The 25464-nt window shown below is 33.4% G+C and overlaps 2 protein-coding genes across 3 annotated transcripts; one reads left to right on the forward strand and one right to left on the reverse strand.

The window, feature by feature from the left end:
* The first annotated feature begins 2865 nt into the window (after positions 1-2865).
* Positions 2866-4523, forward strand: LOC137810820 (probable UDP-glucosyl transferase 73B6). The gene has a single exon (XM_068612277.1). The coding sequence runs from the start codon at positions 2948-2950 to the stop codon at positions 4364-4366; it is 1419 nt and encodes a 472-aa protein (XP_068468378.1). The 5' UTR covers positions 2866-2947; the 3' UTR covers positions 4367-4523.
* A 4315-nt stretch (positions 4524-8838) lies between these two features.
* Positions 8839-14879, reverse strand: LOC137810821 (protein WVD2-like 7). 2 transcript variants are annotated; one of them, XM_068612279.1, is made up of 9 exons: positions 14650-14879; positions 14400-14490; positions 11739-12530; positions 11316-11492; positions 11123-11163; positions 10795-10882; positions 10621-10692; positions 9949-10059; positions 8839-9685 (listed from the first exon to the last, which is right to left on the reverse strand). In XM_068612279.1, exons 2-9 carry the CDS (start codon positions 14439-14441, stop codon positions 9221-9223), a joined length of 1788 nt encoding a protein of 595 aa, XP_068468380.1. In that variant the 5' UTR covers positions 14442-14490; positions 14650-14879; the 3' UTR covers positions 8839-9220. The 2 variants fall into 2 exon arrangements, with proteins under 2 accessions (XP_068468380.1, XP_068468379.1); XM_068612278.1 differs by having other exon boundaries at positions 14597-14857.
* Between the last annotated feature and the right edge of the window lie 10585 nt (positions 14880-25464).

The following is a 25464-nucleotide window of genomic DNA, read 5'->3' on the forward strand; positions in this document are numbered from 1 at the left end:
TCACACTACTCAAGATAAGACCTAACCAAGAGGATTCAAACCTCACAAACACCTCACACAATTTGTTAAGAGTAACTTTTCTATTCAAAATTAACATGTAATACATGGAGTAAGGCACCCTATTTATAGGAATGGGTGCCTTGGTGGCCAAGAAGGGCAAGGGTAGGATGGGAAATAAGGGAGGGGCGGCCAAGGAGGTTTGACTAAGGTCAAAACCACACCTTTAGGTTCTCCTTCTAGAAACTAGGTCAAAAACCCTAATTTTAGGTGCCTTGTCTTGAAAAGGTGGGCTTAGATCAAGCCCATTTCACTATGATCACTCCTATTTATGCTAAAGGCACTTATTCTATCCTATCTTGCTATTTGGACCCCTAAAGAGAGCTCAATTTATTTACAACTTGTTTTATTCTTAAGAAGACCAGCATGAAGAACATTAGAAGCTCTAGTTTTGTCCATTTTTCCCTCTGGTGAGGTCTTCACTTGAATGTTGAGATGACTTCTTATAGTGTGAATGGTAATGTGCATCCTTGGTCATCTCCTTGTTGGATTGGTTTGTATCACTTAGTTTCCAAGAGGCTGCAATGACTTAGTGGACTGTTTAATCCAAAGACCTTAGTATACATCACAACCCTTCAATAAAATGCTGGAATGAACTCTGACATTAGCTACTAAGACATTACTGTTTAGATGGTGATCTTGTTGAACAACGAAGGAAAATATTTTATAGTAGAAGAAACTTTGCAAGAACATTTCTTTACACACATGCAAATGGGATCGGGTCTAAAGTTTTCTTATTCATGACAAATGATTCTCAATTTACTAAAGTATTTGGTAATAGGAAGATGACCTTGAGGCTTCCATTTTAGAAATCCAGGAGAGATCCCCTTGTGAAAAACGTACTTTTAGGTCATTCCATATATCCACTGCTTTATCCATCCATAAAAGGCTTTGTCACATAGGAACATAGACTGCATGATATGAACAGGTCATTACCACGGGTCCAAGATGAAAAGGCCTCATCGAACTTTGTTGGTTACGGACGAGTATCGTCGATGAACTCGACCTTGTTCTTTGCGTTGGGAGCAATGACCATGGACCTACTCCAAGAATGATAGTTGGAGGAATCAAGAATAGGGTAAACGAGAGGTGTTGCTGGATTTTCATTTGTATGGAAGTACATATAACCTTAACTAAGTTCCTCGTCATCCATAAAAGACGAAGCTTGAACCATGATCCAAATAGGGATCAGAGAAAGAGAAAATCCCAAAAATAAATCACTTGTTGTCAATCTTGCTTAAAAGAAACTGCAAAAAAAAAAGAGAGATCTAAATAAAGTAGCAAGAACAAAGAGAAAAATCAAAGTAGACGCAACAGAGCTCTTCACGGAAAAGAGCTCTTATACCATAGCAGAAAAATAAAGATTTCAAGAACAATAAAATTGAAGAATGAAACCCCTGAACATGAAACAACAGTGTGGAAAAAGCAAGAAGGTTCAAGAGAAAGGCATCAACAATGCAAAAGAAAATATGTTTTCTGAAGAAAAAGGACAATTCGACAAGAGTGTACAATGCTCTAAACAAAAGTAGAGAAACGATATATAAAAGCTACAAGAGATGGATATTGAAAGAAAACAAAAGCCCAAAAAGAAAATAAAATCTGCCTAACAAACAAAGACTGTTTCTTCCTGTACCTCCATATGTTGTTCTCCCACCTCCATAAATTTTCGTATTTCCAAAAATGTCCCTATGTAATATTCCGGATTATGTAATTTGGAAGTCATTTTTCAAATTCGTAATTAGCTTCTGCATTACATAATCTGGAAGTCTTTTTTTAGATACATGATTAGCTTCCGGATTACATAATCTGAAAGTTAGAAAAGACTTCTGGATTATGTAATCCAGAAACCTTTTTTTAAATGCATGTTCGGAAGCTATTATCAAATCCAAACTTCCAGATTATATAATCTGAAATACCATTCTGGATTATATAATCCAAAATATGAAAGTGACACGAGAAGAATAAAAAAATATTTTCATGTTTTATATGGGATGCCAGAAGAACATATGGAGTTGCAAGAAGAAACCGTCGCAAACAAAATAGAACTGCCCAAACAGAATGACCCAAACAAACAATTTTATCACTGAGCAATTAATATGCAAATTTCTTCAAAGATAGATTGGTGTTGAGAGATAATTCTCACATGCTTCGCATCTGTAACCATCATTCTAATATTTTCCACAACTAACTGTTTTATTTTGTTTTGTGACAGTTGGATGTAACTAAATATTGCATAAAATGTAGTATTCCAATGAAATATTGAACATTGTCGGGACGATAATATTGAGGTTGTACTGTGTAATGTTGTCCGCAAGCCAAAGCACTTGTTTGACAACTCGACCACTAATCTAGAAAGAATCTATGGTTGCAATAGTTTTGGAGACGATAATGAAGTTATGAAGCTAAGTTTAACACATCAAAAATAGAAAAGAGAAAGAGAGTTGATTATTCATATATCTAATCCAACAACTAATGAATTTCTAGCTAGTCTAAGTGGGACATTATTCATGTTATACATCACTTGTTTTTTTAATGAGGTCTACTTATCTACTATATCAAACTTGGTTTTACTCTTTTTTTTATTCCCCTCAATTTATTTCTGACAATTTGAAGTTATAAATGTCTGCCCTCAATTTTCTTTATTTAAATTCAATGATAAAATCTCGGGAAACAATTGCTGCACGCAACCCCCATTCCACTTCACGTTTCTAACCCCTCTTCCCATATACTTTCCATAGTCACAACTCAAAAGTCAACACTTATTGGTATGACTTTTGAGTGCTACTATAAAAACTTCACACTCTAAAACCAGAAGGCATACTCTTTTCCTAGTGTTTTCATTCTTATTACTTACCAAGTTATAGTGGTTACTTGATTACTACTAAAAAAGATGAGCAATGAAGTTCATTCTTTACATGTATTCTTCATCCCTTTCTTGGCTTATGGCCATTTCATTCCCACCGTTGACATGGCCAAATTATTTGCTGAAAAGGGTGTGAAGGCCACTATCATCACCACACCCCTCAACGCACCTTTCATCACCAAAGCCATAGGAAAAACCAAAACCAGCAGCACCATGATTCATGTCAAAACAATCGAGCTCCCATGTGCCGAGGCTGGTCTACCTAATGGGTGTGAAAACACTAACTCCCTCACTACCGGGACTTTATTTCCTGCATTCTTTAGGGCTTGTGGGTTACTACAATATCCATTTGAGCAACTATTGCTTGAGCAGCGTCCAAATTGTGTCGTTGCTGATGTTATGTTCCCATGGGCAACTGATTCAGCAGCCAAACTTGGAGTTCCTAGCCTTGTGTACGACGGGACTAGCTTCTTCTCCATATGTGCTAACCAGTGCATGGGACTCTATGAGCCCTACAAGAATGTTTCGACTGATTCAGAACCCTTTCTCATTCCCAACCTTCCAGGGGAGATTAAAATGACAAGGATGCAGGTCTCACCTCATGCCATGAGTGATGAAAGCTCAGGAGTGACAAAGTTGTTGGATGAAGTAAAAGAATCAGACTTGAAAAGCTATGGGATGGTTGTTAATAGCTTTTATGAACTTGAGAAGGTTTATGCAGATCATTTGAGGAATGTTCTTGGAAGAAAAGCATGGCATATAGGCCCCATGTTTCTTTCCAACAGGGTTAAAGAAGAAAAGGCATGCATTGATGAGCATGAGTGTCTAAAATGGCTTGACACAAAGGAACCCAATTCAGTTATTTATGTATGTTTTGGAACTACCACAAAGTTGAAAAATTCTCAACTTAAGGACATTGCTACGGGTCTTGAGGCTTCAGGGGAACAATTCATTTGGGTGATGGGGAAAAGACAAGAAGATGGAGTTGGATGGGTAGCTGATGAATTTGAGAAAAAGATGGAAGGTAAAGGATTAATTATAAGAGGGTGGGCACCTCAAGTATTGATTCTTGAGCATGAAGCAATTGGAGCATTTGTGACTCATTGTGGATGGAATTCAATTTTGGAAGGAGTGGTTGCTGGGGTACCTATGGTAACTTGGCCTATTGCTTATGAGCAGTTTTTCAATGAGAAATTGGTGAGTGAGATCCTTAAAATTGGGGTGCCTATTGGAGCTAAAAAATGGGCTGCAGGGGTGGGGGATACTGTTAAATGGGAGGCCGTGGAGAAGGCTGTGAAAAGGATAATGAGTGGGGAAAAAGCTCATCAAATGAGGAACAAAGCTAAGATGCTCTCTCGTCTAGCTAGGGAAGCTGTGGCAGAAGGAGGATCTTCAAACTCAGATTTGAATGCTTTAATTGCTGACTTGGGTTCACTCACCAACTAAAATAATGTAATTTCCTTTCCTATTACATTTCATTAAGTTGTGTGTGCTTAATAAGATTTCATGTTAAATAAGAGTGATATTAGAGAGAGTTTTTCACAAGTGAGTGAAGTACCATGTGCTTGTAACTCCTAATTTCAACTTGCGGTTTATTTCTATATTTCCTTTCAAATCTTACATTATTGCTCTTCACTTCAAACTTTCATTTTATACAAAATAGCAATTTAATTTTCTGAATTCTTGTAGTTTTATTGTTTCATTGGAAAGGTACTTATTACTGAATATAAAAAATATTGATGAGATGTAAGAAGTTAAATTCAATTTTAGGATTCAGTAAATATTTTAAGTTTATGATTGAAGAGAAGAGTTACTATAGTTATAATTTTTTTCAATAAATTTTCAAACTATTTATCAATATGGTTTGGATGTGGATGTCGTTGCCATTAGTTTTGGATTTTTCAATGGCTTTGAAGATGAAAGGTGCATTGAGGGGTGTGGTGATTATAGTGGCCTTCACACCCTTTTCAGCAAATGATTTTGGCATATCAACTGTTGGTATCATATGGCCATGAGCCAAGAAGGGGAAGAAGAAAATGTGTAGACGCTGATATTCACAACTACCCATTTTCCCTCCACTCACTATTCAGTAAGCAAATTTCTTAAAAAACTTTGCGCCAAACAGGAATATCGATGAAAAAGGCCGTATAACAGAACCTATAACAATCTGCTCAGTCACTACGTATAATATTCTAGTGTCTCACCCATGGAACGCGCAGCCATTACTTAATTAATTGCGAGTGTATTTTTTTTAAAGAATTCGAAATGATCTAAGATAAAATAGGATATCTGGATAAGAAATTTAAAATAAAATAAAATTGTATAATTAAAGTAATTGAATTATTTAAAATTACAGAATTTTAAATTTAAAATAAAAAAGTAAGAATTTGAAGTTTTTCATATTCTAATATTCATGTTTTGCTTTTTTATTGGTCAGGATCGAGAGAGTCACGTCACTCGATATCAATAATTAACCGATTAGATTAATTTCAGACTAATTGGTTACCTTAATAGTAAATGGAGAAATACGTAATAAATGAGGTAATATCTTGTAAATTCGATATACATGCGATAAATAGGTAATGCTATTTTATTAAAGATACACATTACATACGATCCATAAATGAAATAATTCAATTTTAACACTATAAATAAGCATAGCTATACAAAAGTAAGGTACGCTTTTATCAATATATCATTCACTCTTATACAGAGCACTTAATTGATCACCAGATAACCTTTTGCAGGTTAACTCCGATAGGTTCCTTCATTTGAAATGCTTGTTTGCTTGGAGTTTTTGGAGGAATTGGCATAAGCTTGGTGTAGGAAGTGGATCAAGCATGGTTCCAATGGAGCTATGGATTCTTTGTAGGTGCATGAAGAGTAGGGAGAGTGATTGGTTGGGCCATATCACTTGAAAAGATGAAGAAGAAGACCAAAGGTATTTATCCTAAAGAGGTTTAGACAAGGGAGTGAGTAGTGATATGGCCCAACCATTTTCTTAGGTTATATCTCTTGAAGAACCAAAGCTCTTGATACCAAATGATAGTGTATGCCTTCATTCCGAATTGATTTCTTGAATTTGAGAGGATTGACAAAAACTTGATGGAGGAAATGGAATAAGGATAGCTCCAATGAAGCTATGGATTTCTTGAAGGTGCATGAAGAGTAGGGAAAGTGATTGGTTTGGCCATATCACTTGGAGAGGTTAAGAAGAAGATCAAGGTGTCTATCCTAGAGTGGTCTAGACAAGGGAGTGAGAAAGCTAGCAAACTTAGCAGCAATTCACTCATATATTTGATCTTAGAATGAGAGCCAAGCACCCCAATATATAGTGATGAGGTCTGGCCAAGGTTACAAGAAAATAGGTGGGAAAATTCAAAAGAAATAGGTTTGAAATTGGTGCCCATTTGGAGTCACATTGCCAGCATGACCAAGGTGTGTTCATGTGACTGTTTTTAGGTTAATGATTGGCCTAGGTTAAATTACGGGTCTTAATGAAACCCTAATTTAATCTAGGTTGGATTTTAGATGCCTAATTCAATCCTAATTACAATTAAGAAAATTTACAACTATTTTTCCTACTCTACTTTTGCAAGAAAAAATAAATTCTACTCTAAAGAAAATACATTAGGTTATGGATTTTTTGAATATGTATAAAAGGGTGTCTCTGCCATAAGTAGTAGAGTCTCAATCTTCTTGAATCTTCCTTGCCATTGATCTAGAAAGTTAGCAAAATATCTTTCTACTTCCTAGCAGCAAAACTACTCCAATTCCTCACCAAAATCTCTCATTCTTGGTGCAAACTTTTCTCTATTCCACTGCCACTGCATTCAACTTCTACAATCCATCACCTTGGATTGCATCATCAAAAATGATTCCCACGCATAAGAATGAATTAAGTCTAGTATGTGTTTGTTTCTGGTAGCTATTCTAAAAAACTTCTTCCTATGTTGCTTATTTATCCCAGTAGAAAGATAAAACAACCTCTTTGAGCCCTTAGTAAGAGATTACATTCTGCAAGGATTTTCATACCTCACTCTCACTATGTTTTCGATGCCACATCATCATCACTTCATCTTGACTTGTTAATGTAATTGGTGCATCTGATTCTTGTATCGTATCTCCCAAAAGCTCATATGAATTTGCTATGATTTCTTTGCTTTCATTGCTACCAATCATACCCTTTGATTTGTGCATACAACACAATCATACATTTTAATTTTGACAATAAAAACTCTAACAACCTCTAAGGCATGATAATTTCCTATGACCTCAAATCCTCCTAAGAAGATTCATATCTATAAAGTCAATCTCGATATGGAGTAATGTGCCAAGTTGCACCTAAATCCATTATCCTTGTATCATGTAACTCTTTCAAACCATTAAGTTCACTTGAATCCATTATCCATATATCATGTAACTTTTCCACAATTAGAGCTAATGAATGCTTTGTTGACCAAAATATTTTCCTATTCTAAGATACTTGCAACACAATATTGTGAGGTTGATAGTTTAGAGTTCATTCTTTCGATGCCAAATATCTTTCTTTGCATGCCCTTTCTCCGTAATGGTAGCATTTGAGATGTTTCCTACTTATAGACTTTGATCTATCATGATTTTGCTCCTAATAAAGTCACGTTTTATCTATCTACCTTTCAACATCGTCAAAGTCTTTGTTTGCTTAGAACTTTCACTTTTTCTACATTACTTCTTTTGCTTGGATTTTTCTTTAAGAATAACTCCGACAACATCCTCAATATGTAAGTGACCATCAACATTATTATTTGTTATATTGATTATGAGTTGATTATACATATCAGCTACTCTCTAAAGTAGAAGTTCCACACTTTCATTTTCAATTATGTTGAAATTTACAACTGAAAATTGAGCAAATAACATATTAAAATTGTTGATGGGGTTTATCATTGATGCAAACTCACTCATTTGAAGATTATAAAGTTTTTTCTTCAAGAATACTCTTGTGTGAGGTGTCTTCATCTTGACTTTCCATAATAAAAAATTATTCTCATTGAACTTCTCTATATCATATTTTGTTGTCATGACTTTAAAACCAACTTATGCACTTTTCACTATGAATAATGTCTACTAGAACAACAACAATAGATTGCAAACTAGTTCATCATATAAATTCCTAATAAAGATAAGAGTCACTAATGGACACACTTAAATACCAAGTTGTTCCTTTATCATAATTTCTCTAGACATGCATTTTCATACTATCATATTATATATCTACTAAAAAAATTATTATTTATCAATGCGAAATATCGTACTAGCACTATTTAAGCTAAGCACCGGATAACAATATAAGAAATCATAATTAAAATAAAAGATGAAAAAAGGAACAAATTTGATAATAAACAATAATATAATTTTAATATAGGAAAGAAAATTATAATATCTGTTGAAAATAATAATACTCTCCTTTGAAAATAAAAACAAATACTAAAAGAAGCTTAAAGGAGAAACTACTTTTTCTCTCAATTTTTTTTCTCAAACAGTAAAGTAGTGGGGAAAAAATGATTTTAGTGTGTCTTACCAAGAAAACACCATGGTACTTTCATAACAAGGAAACTAAATAAGAAAGGAAATTCCCGCTAATGTGAAACTTCTCTTCCAAAAAAATCATGTAAAATGTTTGATTTAGCATATTCATTAGATGTTCTAATTTCATATAATCCCATAAATATTTTGACTAGGGAGGTCAAATAACATCTATCGTTATAAAAGAGAAAAACATGTGATACACTGAGATCATGAACCATATGAACAAATATAGAATAAATTTTATATTAACTGAAATTTGTAATCTTACTGTATATAGATATGGTATAAAGGAAGATAAATGTATTATATATAGTCTGCCAGCAGATCATGATAAACTACAAAATAAGTTAATTACAAATAAAAAATTTCATAAATTTCATTCCATCTGAGTTCTAATTAACAAATGAACAACACTTCAATATGGAGAGGAGACCACAAGATCCAAATCCAGTAAAAACATGCCCACTACTAGTTAGTGGGTAACTTTTCCATGTTTATTTTATACACAACTTCTACCAAACTTAGAGAAGTAGTAACATGGCCCATATTGTTCTATAACTTGTCTCAATTATATACCATCAATTGAATATCATGAATAAAATACAAGAAATGTTACTAACTCAGTGTGCAACATGCTTTAATTGATACATATATAGTGGTAATCATTCCGCTTCATTTTATGCTTGAGCCAGAAATGTCTCAAGTTGTAAAGTGTAAGTGGCAAACTCTTTAAGAGGAGACATGCACAGTAAGATTACCACTTTCAGAAATGTTTCTCAAGCCAACATTCCTCACTCCTTTTCTTACTATATCATTTCTGTGTTTTGTGGTTTCACCATTTTTATTTCTTTCATTGTTCTGTTGTTTTGCTCCTTTCCAACTATTCGATACCTTCTGTTTTAGTGAAGAAACCTTTGCTCCTTCTTTCTTTCCAGAAGTATGATTACTTGTCATAGAATTAGCGAAGTGTCCATGGTTGGTTGATGGAGCAGGAGAAATCAAACTAGCTTCAGATGCTTTACTTTTGGCACACTCTTCGATTGAGATATCATATGTTTCTCTTACTGTTATCGATCCATCAGTATCCAGATTGTTTCCCACCTTTGATTTCAAAGGAACTGTTGCATCTGCTCCACTAGTTGAACAGTTTAGTTTATTCTGTTCTTTCTTACTTCTGGTGTTATTTGTCACAACCTGATGGTGAGACATGAAAAAGAAGAATTCGTAAACATTAAGTGGTTGTAGTCGAATAGAGAAACAAAAAAAGCACTTCGATTTCATTTCACACAAAAATTCTGAAACAAAACTACGGTAGTAAATATGTGACTACCAAGAAGGTCCCATTAATTTGGATATTGGATTGAGACAACAGAACAACTAATTTGCAATGAATATAGCCGATTGTACGCAAGCACTAATTCACAAACAAAAGTAGACTGAAAACTCAAAGCATTTACCTTATTCCCATGTGATTGTGAAGAGAGAGTTGTGCGATAGAATGAAGGCATTGGTGTGGCTTTAAAGTTGAGGCTCTTTCGGAGTTTTTTAATGTCAATTTCTATCTTTTCCTATAAAAATAACACTTGAATGTTATAAGTTTCTTCAAGCTTCACAAGCAATGCAAATAATTGGAGGCAGCTACACTACAAACACTAGATAAAAGATATAACAAAATCCTTCTACACATTTTTTTCCTCATTCTGTATTGTTTTCCACACCTCTCATCCCGTGCTTGGAAACCGCGATTTCCAGATTTCGCAGACAAATGTCATTTCACACATATATTATTTCACTTTCTGTATTTGGCAATGCTAGAAGAAAATATTTGATAAAATTTAGGAATATACCAATTGAAATAGCAAAAGTAATAGTCAATAGTAAATTGTTAGTTAAAAAAAAAACATAATTAGCAAATTCATTGGCAACAATCATATTAGCACCTCAGTTAGAATCCAGCAGATTCCACACATATCACATGAATAAAACTTCATGTAACAATTTCTCAAAATGGTTCCAAGCTCCATTGATGTAAAAATGTCAACTCATCTATTCATATAAAGAGCCTGTCGCTTGATATTCTAATATTCTTGCCATCTCATAAAACCAGAACCTATTATTCGCTAACTTACCTGTGACATTGCTTGCATTTGATTAATCTCTGCTTCCTTTGCATGCAATTTCTCTTCCAACTTCATGTAGAACTGTGTTAACAGGGTCAGGTCAACAAATAAAATATGTCATACATTCTATATGGTTTTTTAACATAAACAGAAATGATTCCAAAAGAATTGCATTTTACTTGCCTCTTTCCTCCTTTCTGCTCGCTCACTACATTTAAAGTTAAAAGTTGAAGCCTTAGGCTTAACATTGGACTTCATAGCTTGGCTCAACCTGCAAAACATGACTATGTTTATCTCAAATAAAAATGAAAGAAAACGAAAGATTAATCTCACATAGGTCTACAAAATCTCTATGCTTCTTGAATTCCCTTGGAATTTAAAGCAGAAGGTTGGGATTCTATTCTACACCCTTTCGTAGTCCTGATACATTTTCATCATTAAAAGTCCAAAACACATATTTGAATCTTTAAATGTGAAAATATAACAATTCCCACTAAGAAACAACAATTACCTTTTGCTTTCACGAATTTGTTTCTCTGTGCTTTTGGAAACCTGCAAATGGGAGGCCCAAAAATTAAAGGTGATATCTAACAATTCACAAGCAAGTGACTTGTATAGAAGAGTAAACATTTGAAAAAAATATGCAAAATTTAGAGAAACTATCCTTCTTTCACCCCTAAGTACATCGTTATTCAAGTTCTTACTTCTTTGGAGGTTTTGCTAGTTGGAGTTGGAAGTTTTGATAAATTCTTTTCCATATTTGTTCTCCTTGGACTCAGTCTGCTGGGAAGCCTAGCAGGATCGTTAGCTGATATAAGTGTGCTTTTCTGAACTCCAACATTGTTGATTTCAGAGTTCTGTTGAGTCTTGAGCTTTGTTTCCTGTGCATAAATCAAGCACACTTATGTCACCCCCCGAGTATAACAAGACAATAATATAATTGAAAAATACAAACAATGTAACTGTACGGGGAAACCAAACTTTGGTTCAAAGAAATATAAAATTAAAGCACAAATACACATGCAGTCTTGATTTATTGCATTGATAGTGCTTTCACTAAGCCATTCTATATGTTGGATCTTTCCATAGGCAAAAAAAAAAGGAACTTCAGGCATGGACATGCATACCTCAAGAGAAGGTTTTGCAAGATCATGCATAATTGTTTCCTCAACACCCTGTGCTGGTTCATTCACAGTTATACTCATGCTTATTGATGATTCATCAGTATTTACAGTAACATCATTATGCTTTTCTACTTCTATAACCGTCTCCTCATTAGCTAAGAGTATGTTACTTGTTTCATTTTCAGATTGATGATCTTCATCCAAAGTACTATTTTTCTTACTGGCATCCTCCAAAGGATTAGAATTGTTTATAACAGATTCCATCTGGAGACTTGAAAATGAAAGCATTGGATATTCTGTGATGGTCTCTTCTTCTTCATATTCGTTCATATCACATTGTCCATGATAAGTTGAACTATCAGGAATTTCACGAAATTGAATATAATGGTTTTCTTCGATTGGGACCAAATCTTCTTCGGATCTTCGATCTATTTCAACATAATGGTCGCCTTCATCTAACTCAAATTCCTTTTGGGACATTTCGTCAAATGGAACATACTGGTCATTATTAGACTCAAAATCCTCTTGCTTACCGATTCCCTCAGAGCCATCATTTTCACCGGTTGCTCTGTATGATAATCCATCTTGAGCTGTAGATGGAATAATACCAAAAATCCCCTTCTTCTTAAAATGTGCTTCAAAATATGCTTTCTTCTGAATAACTGAACCAGGTTTTGAACATTTCTCAACCTCCTCCAAGTACCTATTATGAGAGAAAGAGGACCTTCTTTCCCAAGATAAAGGTTCATTTTCAAATCTCCCAAATGAGATAGAACCAGAATGTATAGAATCTACCTGCATTTTTGGCAAGAATCAAAGCAGCAGATATCAGAGTTAAATATCAACTTTATTTCATCTTTGTAACATAACATTAATATTAACAATGTCCAATCAAATCAACACACATAAAACTGAGTTCCTTTTCCACACTTTTTTTCTTTATTGCGAGCAATAGTTAAATGAAAGTGGACATTTTGTATGTGGTATAATAAAACAGAGAATTGTATGTGTTTCCAAAAGACACAAATCATAAAATTAGTACTAAACAAATCCATTCAAATTAGAAAGATGTGAACAAATGAGTATAATAGAAGAAATGAAAAAGGAATAACATTACACTGTCCAACTCCACTCAATCTTCTTTACCATGCTCTACTAATTCAACTAAACTCAAAAGAAGAGATTCAGATCAAGACCATTATATGTTTGACTAAGCAATAATAACTGAAGAAGATCATTGTTCTAGCAAATTATTGTCTTCCATAGGGTTGTGTTTGACCTTGAACTTATTTTATGTTTTGAATCCTAAGTACTATAATATAATTTATGAATTTACATTTAATTTTAAAATTGTTAACTACGATTTAACAGTCAAGTAATCTCAACATCACTTCATGGCTACTCATTCAATCAGTTGCAATTTTTTTTTCAGTTCCTTGCAATATATTTGATCACATAAATTTGAATATAAAAAATTTAATTTTGGAAAAATATGGCAATGTCAACAATTACAAATATTATTAATAATATTTTATAATCATCAGTTCAAATTTTTAATGTACTTTAATACTTCTAATATGGCGTTACTTTCCTTCATCGGTATTTTTAGTAACAAAAAAAAAGTTGTGATCACTAATAATAAATAAATACTCGCAAAAACATAATTTTGTTTCAAAATTAATACACTATTATTTTTTTAATTAATTTCTTTTCAAATTTTTAAATATTAGAAATCAAGTAAACAAAGTTAAAAGTGATTCACATTTTAATTTAATCGGATAAGTTGTGAATAAAACAAAAAAAAATCCTAACAAAATGAATTAATCTTGAATGTGGCATCTCATCACTATTGGCTTTATACTAAATCATGAATCATATTATTCTTTATGAAATTTAATTTCAAATTTTTAAATTTTTTTATTTCAATATAAATAGAATATAAACTAATTTTATAACAATTTAAATGAGTAATCAACAAAACCCCTAAAGTAATCTAGGTTTAATTAAACATTTTTAACCATCAACTATCATCACTTTATTTTTTACCATCCAAGTTTCTTTTACACATATTTTTCAAATTTTTGTCTTTTATATTTTGAACAGAATAATATTAACTTTGTCACAAAGAAAGTTAAAGAAAAAAAAATTAAAATGACATTTTATTACCAACTTTTACAAAACAACCTCCTTTTATTTTTTTAAAAAATTTTAGGACACGTCATTTTGTTAGGAAATTATGAGACCGATAAAATGTGTGAAATTCATAAGAAATATGATAAAATACAAGAAAATAAGGTAAAATTGGTGAAATGGTGATAAATGAGTGATAAAATGTACACCTAAGCAAATAAAATATAATAATATATCTATGTGGTTACATAATTTGAAATTGCATAATGTTATTGATAAATGAAATATAATAATTTAATAAAATTTATTCCGAAAATATTTAAATTAAAAATAATTTTAAAAATCTGAAAGGGGGCCTACTGCAGCTGGCGGCAGCCACTGGTTTAAGCACAAGACAAGAAAAAGTGACAGAAAACCAATCGCAACTCATAAACTAAACTAAGCAAAAAATTGTTAGAACACTGTAACTGGTATTAGAAACAACAGATCCACGTTAAAATGAAGAAATGGATGAAAAATCAAATTATGAATAACCTGAAACTCCATGCTGAATGATTCTTCAACCTCCCCACCCATAGTTTTAAATCACCAGCTTCAAGCAGAATTACAAATCATGATTCTTCCCCTAAAAAATAAGCAGAAGCTTCATTATTGAACAACCAGCATGTAGAAACAACAACCAGAGAATGACAGAGAGAGAGAGAGATAAATGTATGGTTGTAGAAGAAAACCATTTGAGGAAGTGAGAAGCAGAATGTCTTAGGCAGAGAAAGAGTGAGAATACCGAGGAAACAAACACGAGAAGCAAGCGAGAACACCACACACCATGTAACAGAACAAAAGCCAATAATGGTTCCAACTTGGCTTTAAAGTCAGATCCTAAGTTTGGCTCTGAAGTAGTTTGGTACTTTGGTTTTTCACACACACACAACACGAGATGCGATGAGGATGTCACTTAAAAAGTGGAGTGTAATGTAACTCAGATTTCAGATACTTATCGTTATTACAAAAAGTATATAAAATAATCATGTGCAGGTTGTCTTATTTTGTCTTCTTTGGCTTAGACACGCTTTCTAAGCTGTGCATCACACCCATTTTTTTTACCTTTTTATTTTCTAAATTTAAAACTTTTAATCACCATTTTTAAAAATAATTATATACTTTCATTTTTTAATAAATTTTAAAGATTGAAGTTGCCTACGTAATTCTCTCAATCATTAGTAGGGTTAAAGTCAAATTAATCAAATTAAAATTGTTTTTTTTATTATACCAAAAAGAAAACAAAACAAATTGTTATATTTCACTGATTACTTGTCATTTTATTATATGTCTTAATTATTGATTTTCTTATCACTCAACAAGATAAAGTGGTCATTATTATTATCTTTTCATTTATATATGTTGACCAACTTATTTTTTTATTTTCTTTAACTCGTTGGTTAATTTATTTTTCCTTTCTCCAAAAGTGCATTGATGGACGTTTTGAAAAAAATTAATAGAAGAAGAAAAGAATGAGTCAATCATTAACATGAAGACAATAAAATGAAAATAATAATTACATGATATGGCTGGTTTTTAAACTCGTTAAAAATATGATTGAATAATATTTTTGCAGGTTTACCTTTGAGTTGATTGAAAGGGCAAGCTCCGCTTCTAATCTGTCTCCTTTTGTTCCATTGAAACAACGCTCTGTTGAAACAGAGGGGGTTCTACCTATTGATCGCACTCTGACGATCAAGTCAGTGAATGCAAACAAAACAATACTCAGTCTCAGTCTCTAGTACTCAGAAATTGCATCCCTTTACCGGAGATCTCAAGTCCTTTTATAGTTATTCCTCTAACAGCTTTCACTCACGAGAATATAATCTCTACTGAAAGCATACAATAATAACAAAAAACCACCTGCTCACATGCACCTTTCATGCTTGGGTGCTAACAACAGGAAAATATTATGTCCACGCACACTTTTACTCACGATGCTAATAACAAAAGAGAATCTCGTGCACATTTATTTTCGAGTGCTCTCCACTTATTTAACAACTTTATATATTCAACTAACAGCTTTATGCATATATTTATTTAACTAACAATTCTGTGTACATTCACATATATCCTATTCTAACAGAGTAATATATATTGACATATATATTTACCTAATCAGCTTTATATTAATATATGACTAAATTTATTATTTTTTATATTTTAATTATTCTTCATCGGGCTTACCAACGAAACTGGGTCGAGCTTATGACCCTCTTTTGGGCCCAAAGCCGAGCTGACCATACCGAAATACTTTGACCGAGGTCCCAAACACTCCTGTCTAGTACACAAGCCCCCAAGACTCAAGCCAAGCTTGTTTAGGCAAAAAGTCTTACCAGCATTGACAACTGACATGACACTTCCACAAAGAGCAGGTGAGGAGTTTACTTACATCTCTACGAATGCATGCCCCAATGCTTAATTCACTTTCTTCATCCTAGCACAAGTAATATAACAACTTTCTCCTAACTTAAGCGTGAAAGTAATAACTTATTTACCTTGACTGAATGTCTACCCTTAAGTAGCGACGCCTTCGTGGTTAGAACAACTCTCTACTTCAATTGATTACTGCATCAATTTCTCGATGCCTAACTTCATAGGGTGCCCATTCAAGTAGTTGCACCTATCTCAAGCTCGATCATCTTCATCACATATCGTACCAAGTAGTCTCATCTTCTCAGAGCATCTATACTCGAATGACTCCATTCATTCTAAGCTAGATCGTTTAAGCACGTACCAAATTGAATAACTCATCTTCGCAAGGCGCCTATACTCTGATGAGTCTATTCATTTCGAGGTAGGTCGTCTTACCATGTACCAAACCAAATGATTCAACAGTAAATTCATCTTCACAGGGTGCCTATACTCGGATGATTTTATTCATTCCGAGCTAAGCACCAAACCAAATAATTCATCTCGCAGGGCACCTATACTTGGGTAATCATGCTTATACCGAGCTAGGTCATCTTATCTGCAACTAGGTAATCAGTTTACACAGGGCGCCCATACTCGGGTGGTCATATTGACACCGAGCTAGGTCTTCTTACATGCGCTAACTCAAGTGGATAAACAAACAAAGTAATATCACAGGGCATTTATGCTCGGACATACATACTTACGCCAAGCTAAGTCGACTTACTTGACACTAAATAACCCATTTACACGCACAGGGCGCCCATACTCGGGTAGTCGTACTGATACCCAGCTAGGTCAACTTACCATGTACAAATTCCAATAACCTTACCTCCACAAAGCGTCTATGCTCGGATGACTCTATTCACTCTGGGCTAGGACGTCTTACCATGCCTTATTATTTACCAATGCAGTGCGCCTACTCGACTAACCGAGTTACGTTTTACCAAGCCTCATTGTTGGCCAATGTAGTGCGCCTACTCGGTCGACCGAGTTACGTCTTACCGTGCCTCATTGCTGGCCAATGCAATGCGCCTACTCGGCTGATCGAGTTACATCTTACCGTGCCTTATTGCTTGTCAGTGCAGTGTGCCTACTCAGTTGACCGAGTTACGTCTTATCGTGCCTTATTGCTTGCCAATGCAATGCGCCTACTTGGCTAATCGAGTTATGTCTTACCATGCCTTATTGCTTGCCAATGCAGTGCGCCTACTTGGCTAACCGAGTTACGTCCTACAATGCCTCATTAGGGCGTTAACAGACTTGCCTGTGACGTATAAATACATGCAAAAATACTTTGCCAAGCAAATTGACTTCACATACTAAATGCATAATACGACTTTGCTAACCTGAGTGAGATGAAACATACAAAGCGGCAAAAATAGCTCTTAACAAACAAGTTAAATCTCTAATGGTTGGCACCCCTCTAGGTCAGCCGAACCACTTGCTGCTTCTACTTAACTTGTACCATTGTTTATATTGACATTTATACACACACCCTGCCAAGCAATCTTACCTTATGGCTCAACAAAATGATATGTCGTCATCGTCCTTATCGAGATAGTTTAGACTCATGCTTGGCTAAGCGATCAACGTTGACAGTATTTTCTCTCGAGTTAGATCGTCTTACTATACACCTACTCGGTTAACTAGGTATGTTATGAGTTAATTAATATCACAGGGTGCCAATACTCAGGTATCTCTATTCATTCTGAGTTAGGTCATCTTACTATGTGCTCAATAATAAATTCATCTTCATAAGGCGGCTATACTCGGATGACTTTATTCATTCCAGACTAGGTCGTTTTACCATGTGCTCAACAACAGATCAATCTCATAGGGCACATATGCTCGGATGATTCTATTCATTTTGAGTTAGGTCGTTTTACCTTGTGCTCAACAACAAATTCATCTTCACAAAGCGCCTATACTCGAATGACTCTATTCATTTCGATCTAGATCGTCTCACCATGTGCTCAACAACAAATGAATCTCACAGGGCGCCTATGCTCGGATGACTCTATTCATTCTTAGCTAGGTTGTCTTACCTTGTGCTTAACAACAAATTCATCTTCACAGAGTGCCTATACTCATATGACTCTATTTATTCCGATCTAGGTCGTCTTACCATGTGCTTAACAACAAATCAATCTCACAGGGAGCCTATGCTCGGATGACTCTATTCATTCCGAGCTAGGTTGTCTTACCATGTGCTTCATCAAAACTAATCAATCAAAATTAATGCACTATCTTCCAAGAACAAATTTATCGCTAGATGACCTCATTAAAAAACCTCTTTAAGGAAAAAAGAGCATCACCTTAATCATTACATTGTTCAAAAAGAAAGCATTAAAACAAAATATCTTAACTGAAGTAAAACTGGAGGTTTGTCACGTTCCACATTCGAGGAATGGCTCCCCCCTCCAAGGTTTCCAGCCTATACGCTCCATCGCCCAACACTTCTATGATCTTGTATAGTATAAAAGTTTGGTGTTGTATTTCCTTTTACTGTCGAGCTACAATAGGACATAATCATTTGTCATTCTCGACACATGAGTTATGGAAAATTTGGCAAAGTGTTTGATCTTTGTTTCATATATCTCCTTTTTTTTTTCTTTTACCATATAGTTAAATCGAAATATACGCTATGAATAATAATGTTTACTAGAGCAATGATTGTAGACCGTGAACTAGTACACCAGGTAAGTTCTAGGAAAGAGAGGTGGGTCACCAATGGACGCGCTTAAATACCAAGTCTTTCCTTGCCATAACTTTCCTAGACATGTACTTTTACACTACTACATTCTATATCCAATACAAGAATAATTTCTCTCATGTGAGAGTTCACAATAATGATGATGAAGCGACATCTCAGTTTCAACTGGAACAACAATTGCAGATCGTGAACTAGTACACCAGGTAAGCTCCCGCTCTTTATCCAGTAACAAGAATAATTTCTCTCATGTGAGAGATCATGATAATGATGATGATAATAATATCACAATAAATTTAAATGATAATAAACATTTCTTATGTCTTTAGAATAACATGATAACAGATTAAATATATCTGTGACTTTTAGACTAATATGATAATATATTTAAATAATAACAATTATATTCTTTATCTTCATAATAATATAACAATAGACTTAAAGACCATGATACTTAATCATTTATGTTATCTCTAGAATAACATGATAACAAATTTACATATATCTGTTATTTTCATAATAATATGATATATATTTAAAAATAACAATTATACCTTATCTTCAGAATAATATTACAACAGTCTTAAAGATAATAATTAATCAATTATGTTATCTTCATAATACATGATAACATATTTACATATATATGTTATTTTTATAATAATATAACAATTATTTACATATATCTGTTAAATAATAACAATTATATATTTCATCTTCACAATGATATCACAATAGTCTTAAATGATAAATCATTTATGTGATTTTCATAATAATACAATAATAGATTTAAGTAATAACAATTATGTTTATTATTTTCAGGAATCTTAATAGATTTAAATGATAATGATCATTTATGTCATGATAATTAGCGGGATCAATTTTACTTGCCTCCATGATTTGTTGCAAGGCTGGGGACTCGCTTCCTTCAGATCCCAACAGTCCTTGCCGCGTGTTTCTCATCACATCGGAAGGCTCGAAGGTAAATGTGGATGGGATTAGGTTTTATCGGGCCACACGTTAGGCGTCAAATGTTCTCGCCAGTTGACCTTCGAGTTGAATGGATGGGCAAGCTCCGCTTCTAATCTGCCTCCTCTTAGTGCACTGAAACAACGCTCCGTTGAGACAAAGGGGGCTCTACCTATTGATCACACTCCGACGGTCAAGTCAGTGAGAGCATACAAAATAATAATCAATTTTAGTCTCTAGTACTCAAAAACCACATCCCTCTATTGGGGGTCTCAAGCCCCTTTTATAGTTATTCCTCCAACAACTTTCATTCACGAGAATATAATTTCTGAAAGCATAAAATAATAACAGAAAACCACATGCTCACATGCACCTTTCATGCTTGGGTGCTAACAACAGGAAAATATTATGTTCACAAACACCTTTACTCATGGTGCTAACAACAGAAGATAATATCGTGCACTTTTATTCTCGAGTGCTCTCCACTTATTTAACAACTTTATATATTAAACTAACAACTTTATGCATATATTTATTTAACTAACAACTCTGCGTATATTCACATATATCCTACTCTAATGACTTAATATATCGACATATATATTTAACTAATCAGCTTTATATTAATATGTGATCAAACTTATTATTTACTCTATTTTAATTATTCTTCACCGGACTTACCAGCGAAATTGGGCTGAGTCTATGACCTGTTTTTGGGCCCAAAGCTGAGCTAACTATACCCAAATACTTAAATCGATGTTTCGTACTCCTGTCCAGTACAAATACTAAATAACACAATTTTTTAATGGAAGTTCAATTAAACATATATAAAATAGTTAAGATTTAATTAAATCTTTTACTAAATTATTTTTATTCTAAAAACTTATATGTTTTTACTAAATTTTAATAAAATATTATTAAAATAAAAATATAACCAAACTTTTTGCATTGAATAAAAGTTCTTATAAAATATAGTAGAACCCAAAAAAATAAATGTAACTGCAGGAACAAAAAGGGGTAAAGATTGATAGCATAATGCATGCTCTCAAGAAAGATTGAAAGAGAGAAGCAACGTGTTGGCTTCGGTGCTATTTTGACCCTATGAAAAAGGTCGCAATCACCGTTTCATCTACCTTATACATTAAATATTCGGAAATATATTCCAAGTGTTTTCGAATACAATGTTTCCTATTTTTTATCTTTTCACTAAATTTTCTTAATTATTTGAATAACATTACATTAATAATTCTACATTATATTAATGTCCTCGATTATTTAGAATACATTGCACCATTTATCTTTATAAGGAATTTTATGTATTTGTGCATGTTAATAAAATAAAAAATATTCACGTAAGTTTGTATAATTTATCCATTTTAATAAAGTGCCTCTAATAATATTTTTTAAAATTATGTTCAGATTTACAATTTTAATAAATTTCATGAGTGATCAGTGTTTTAATAATAACAATGTTAAATAAAGCTGATAAAAAACAATATTAAATAAAACTAAATTAGACAAAAATTACTTCTATTTGAGTTCCTCAAACATGGACGTTTGGTTTACTTCTATTATCTTGACTTTTTATTTGGATACATGTTATAAAGTAATGTTATTTGTTATATAACAAATACAACGATTACATTTGTACCTATTATCATAAATTATGGATAATATTTTCTCATTTTTTTATATTATTTGGCTTTAACTCTATTATTGATTATTGATGGAGTGTAACAATCATTTTTCTTCAATATTCATTATGAAAAGTAGTATCCTAATAAAGTGCGAGTATTATTGAGTACCTCTTATGAGTGTGATTTTTAGGTGCCATTGATAGCGATAAGGACTGACTTTAATTAAGGAACGTCAATTGTGTACATTATTTTCTTTTTCTTTCAAAAAGAAATTCACAAAATATTATATAATGACTTTAGTTTTTATTTATTATCAGAACACTATTTGCAATGACATTTCTTAATAATTACAAAAATACTAAATGAAAAAGAAAACATTTAATGTTTTAAAATCCTATTTTTTTTTAGGTAATCTTAGTTTTAATTTCACAATTTTTTTTTTCTTCTGGAAATGACCTAGAAACTATTTTTTTTCATGTAAAATATGTTGGCTTCACAAATCCTGTTTACTTTTGTGGTTGACCTCTAGGACTGAACTCTCTAACTGGGCTCTCGGACTGAGCTCTCAGACTGAGCTCTCGGACTGGGCTCTCGGACTAGGCTCTCGAACTGGGCAAGATTTATATGTTGAACTGGATCAATTTGATATTTCGGCTTCTTCTCTCGGTCTACTCTCACTGTTGAGTGTGTGTACCTACAAGACACTCCGATGTCAAAGTCAGAATAAGTTTGATATGATAATCAAATAAAATTCACTCTATTTACCTCTTAGACTAGATTGATGTCCTATTTATAGTATTTTCTTATTGGGCCCATGACCTATTTGAGTTTTTCTTTTTGTGCCTAATATCTTTTTAAATACACACCTATTAATTTGGGCCTTATTGTAATGGGCTTTGCTACATTGACCATATTTATTATATATATATATTTTCTACATTTATATATACTTTTTTGGCTTGACCTTTCGGTACGACTTTTCGACTAAACCTTTCGGCCTAATAGTACAATTTTCAAAAATAATAGTTAGAAATATTTATTATTATTTGACTTTTAAGAAAATGGCATGTACTTTCTTTTTTGTATAGTTTTTTTTAAATCATAGCATGGTGTAGACTTAAAGAGAATAAATTATCTTTGAGTCATATTTTAATCAAACTATTATTTAGACTTTGTCCTGATTAGAGGTCGATCTACCTGTGATTAAATTAAGGCTAAATTTACTTCAGGTTTCAAATGATTTTTTTAAAAAAAAATATGAGGTCATGGGATGATCCTCTTAATATGGTGAAAGGATTGTTGATCTTGAAAGCTTTTTAAGTCTTACTGGCTTACACATGAGGCTGAGGGGCTGTGAAAACGACCTTGATTCCAATTTCTGGAGTTAATAAAAAAGATCTCATTTATTTCTCCTAAAGATAAAAAGGCGTTAATTATAGAGATTGACTGTACATGCTAGATTATAATTAATTTAGGAATATAACTCGAAACAAGACCAGGGGGAGACTACTATCCTATATAAGGGAAAGAAGATGACCTTATAAGAGACAACAAACAATAAATGACTATAATTAAGATAAGGGGAACAACAACAGACAACACACAAGGAGTACTTTCAACTTATATTTTATACTATAATCACTATATTTTTATGCTCTTACTAACTTGAGCGTCGGAGTATCTTGTATAGGTGGATCCCCCTCATTTCCTTGTAGCCTATGAAGCTTGCAAGGATACAATCAGTGACCATCTCGGAGTTTAACCGACCTTAAATACATGTTTTGGTTGAGAGACATCCCTCATGGCCAAAACATTTGGCGCCCAACGTGGGGCAAGTAAAACTATCCTGCGCCATTTTTAGAAATGCAAATGATAGGAAGGACAATGGGACAAGAAGAAGGGGGGGACAATACATAAAAACTTGGATGTGAATTATCATAAACCTTCATGTTTAAGTTATGTACTCTTTTTATTATAGACTTTTTACATCTTGTTTTTATAAGGTTTTTAATGTGGTATAATGAAAATAATTATCGTTTGTTTATAATATGTGTTGTTAACATTTTCAATGAAACCATATCGCATTTGTAGAGTAATAGGGAGGGAAGCTTATCGTTTGGAATCATTAGTGGTGGTCGAATACCAAGAAATTTTTTTTGGCTAGTTTCTTTTCTATTTTAGTTTATCATCACCCTTTTCTTTTCTTTTTGTGTTGTTTCACTGTTTCTTTAATATTTTATTATATGTTCTTACTTTTTTTAATAAACAGTCCCTCCGATTTTAAAGTATTATCCAATTGGGGATGGTTGACAAATGGAAATTGCCAAAATCAACCAAATAATTTTAATTATTTTAAATTCACTTAAATTAAGGTGTTTATGTTTTTGGTGATAGGACCTTATGAGGTTTGAGAAGTTGTTGGAAAAATAGAATATAGCTTGGAAATTTGGAGGTTGTGGTATCATGAGTCGAACCCGATATTTTCATGAATAGATCGGGTACCGATCTATGTAATTAAGAACATTAATACTGTATGAGCAAATCAAGGACATTAATGCCGCATCATCGGAGAAGAGGAGATCTTGGAAAATCAGAATTAAGTAGAGGTCCTATATCGAGAACATGGAATATAGCTAACATTCGTTACAATTGTGATGAATTACAATATATTTTTATGCACCTTAACATATTGTGTTAAAGTTATGAATTACAGATTTGAAGAAAAAACCCTGCACCAGCCTTAACTAGGTCAAGTGCCGATCTCGGTTGGTCCAAATCATAAAGAAGACCATGTAAAGGTTTAAACCTTACTTGAAGAAAAACCTCACATCAGTCTTAACTAGGTGGGGTGCCGATCTCGGTCAGTCTAAATCATAAAGAATACCAAGTAAAGGTTTAAACCTTACATGAAGAAAAACGTCACATCAGTGTTAACTGGGTGGGGTGCCGATCTCAGTCGATCTAAAACATAAAGAAGACCATGTAAAGGTTTAAACCCTACGTGAAGAAAAACCTCACATCAATCTTAACTAGGTGGAGTGTCGATCTCGGTTGGTCCAAATCATAAAGAAGACCATGTAAAGGTTTAAACATTATGTGAAGAAAAACCTCATCAGTCTTAACTGGGTGGGGTGCCGACCTCGTTCGGTCCAAATCATAAAAAAGACCATGTAAAGGTTTAAATCTTACATGAAGAAAAACCTCACATCGGTCTTAACTGGGTGGGATGCCGACCTCGTTCAATCCAAATCATTCAGAAGACCATGTAAAGGTCTTAACCTTACATGAAGAAAAACCTCACCAATCCTAACTAGGTGGGGTGCCGACCTCGTTCCGTCCAATTCAATGAAGACCACGTACAGGTCTTAACTTGACATGAAGAAAACATATACACAAGTCTTCACTTGGTATGGTGCCGACCTCGCTCAGTCTAGTTTGAGTTATTTTTTGCAGATAAAGAAAATGTCGACCTACTAAATGAAGGAAATGCCGACCTCACCCAGTTTGTGAAGGAAATGTCGATCTCACTCATTCCATTTGGTAAGTTTTAAGTTATATCTATTGTAGGTAAAGGAAATGGCGACCTATCAGGTGAAGGAAATGTCGACCTCACTCGGTCCAGTTTGTGAAGAAAATGTCAATCTCACTCAATCCAATTTGTAAGTTTTAAATCATATCTATAGCATGTAAAGGAAATGTCGGCCTATCAAGTGAAGGAAATGTCAACCTCGCTCGGTCTAGTTTGTGATTGAAATGTCAATCTGATGGATATCCACTAGGAGAGGATTTTATTAATGAAGGAAGAGGATTTTCACCTACACATTTGAAG

The sequence above is a fragment of the Phaseolus vulgaris genome, chromosome 2 (genome assembly GCF_000499845.2).
Source record: "Phaseolus vulgaris cultivar G19833 chromosome 2, P. vulgaris v2.0, whole genome shotgun sequence".
Lineage (NCBI taxonomy): Eukaryota > Viridiplantae > Streptophyta > Magnoliopsida > Fabales > Fabaceae > Phaseolus > Phaseolus vulgaris.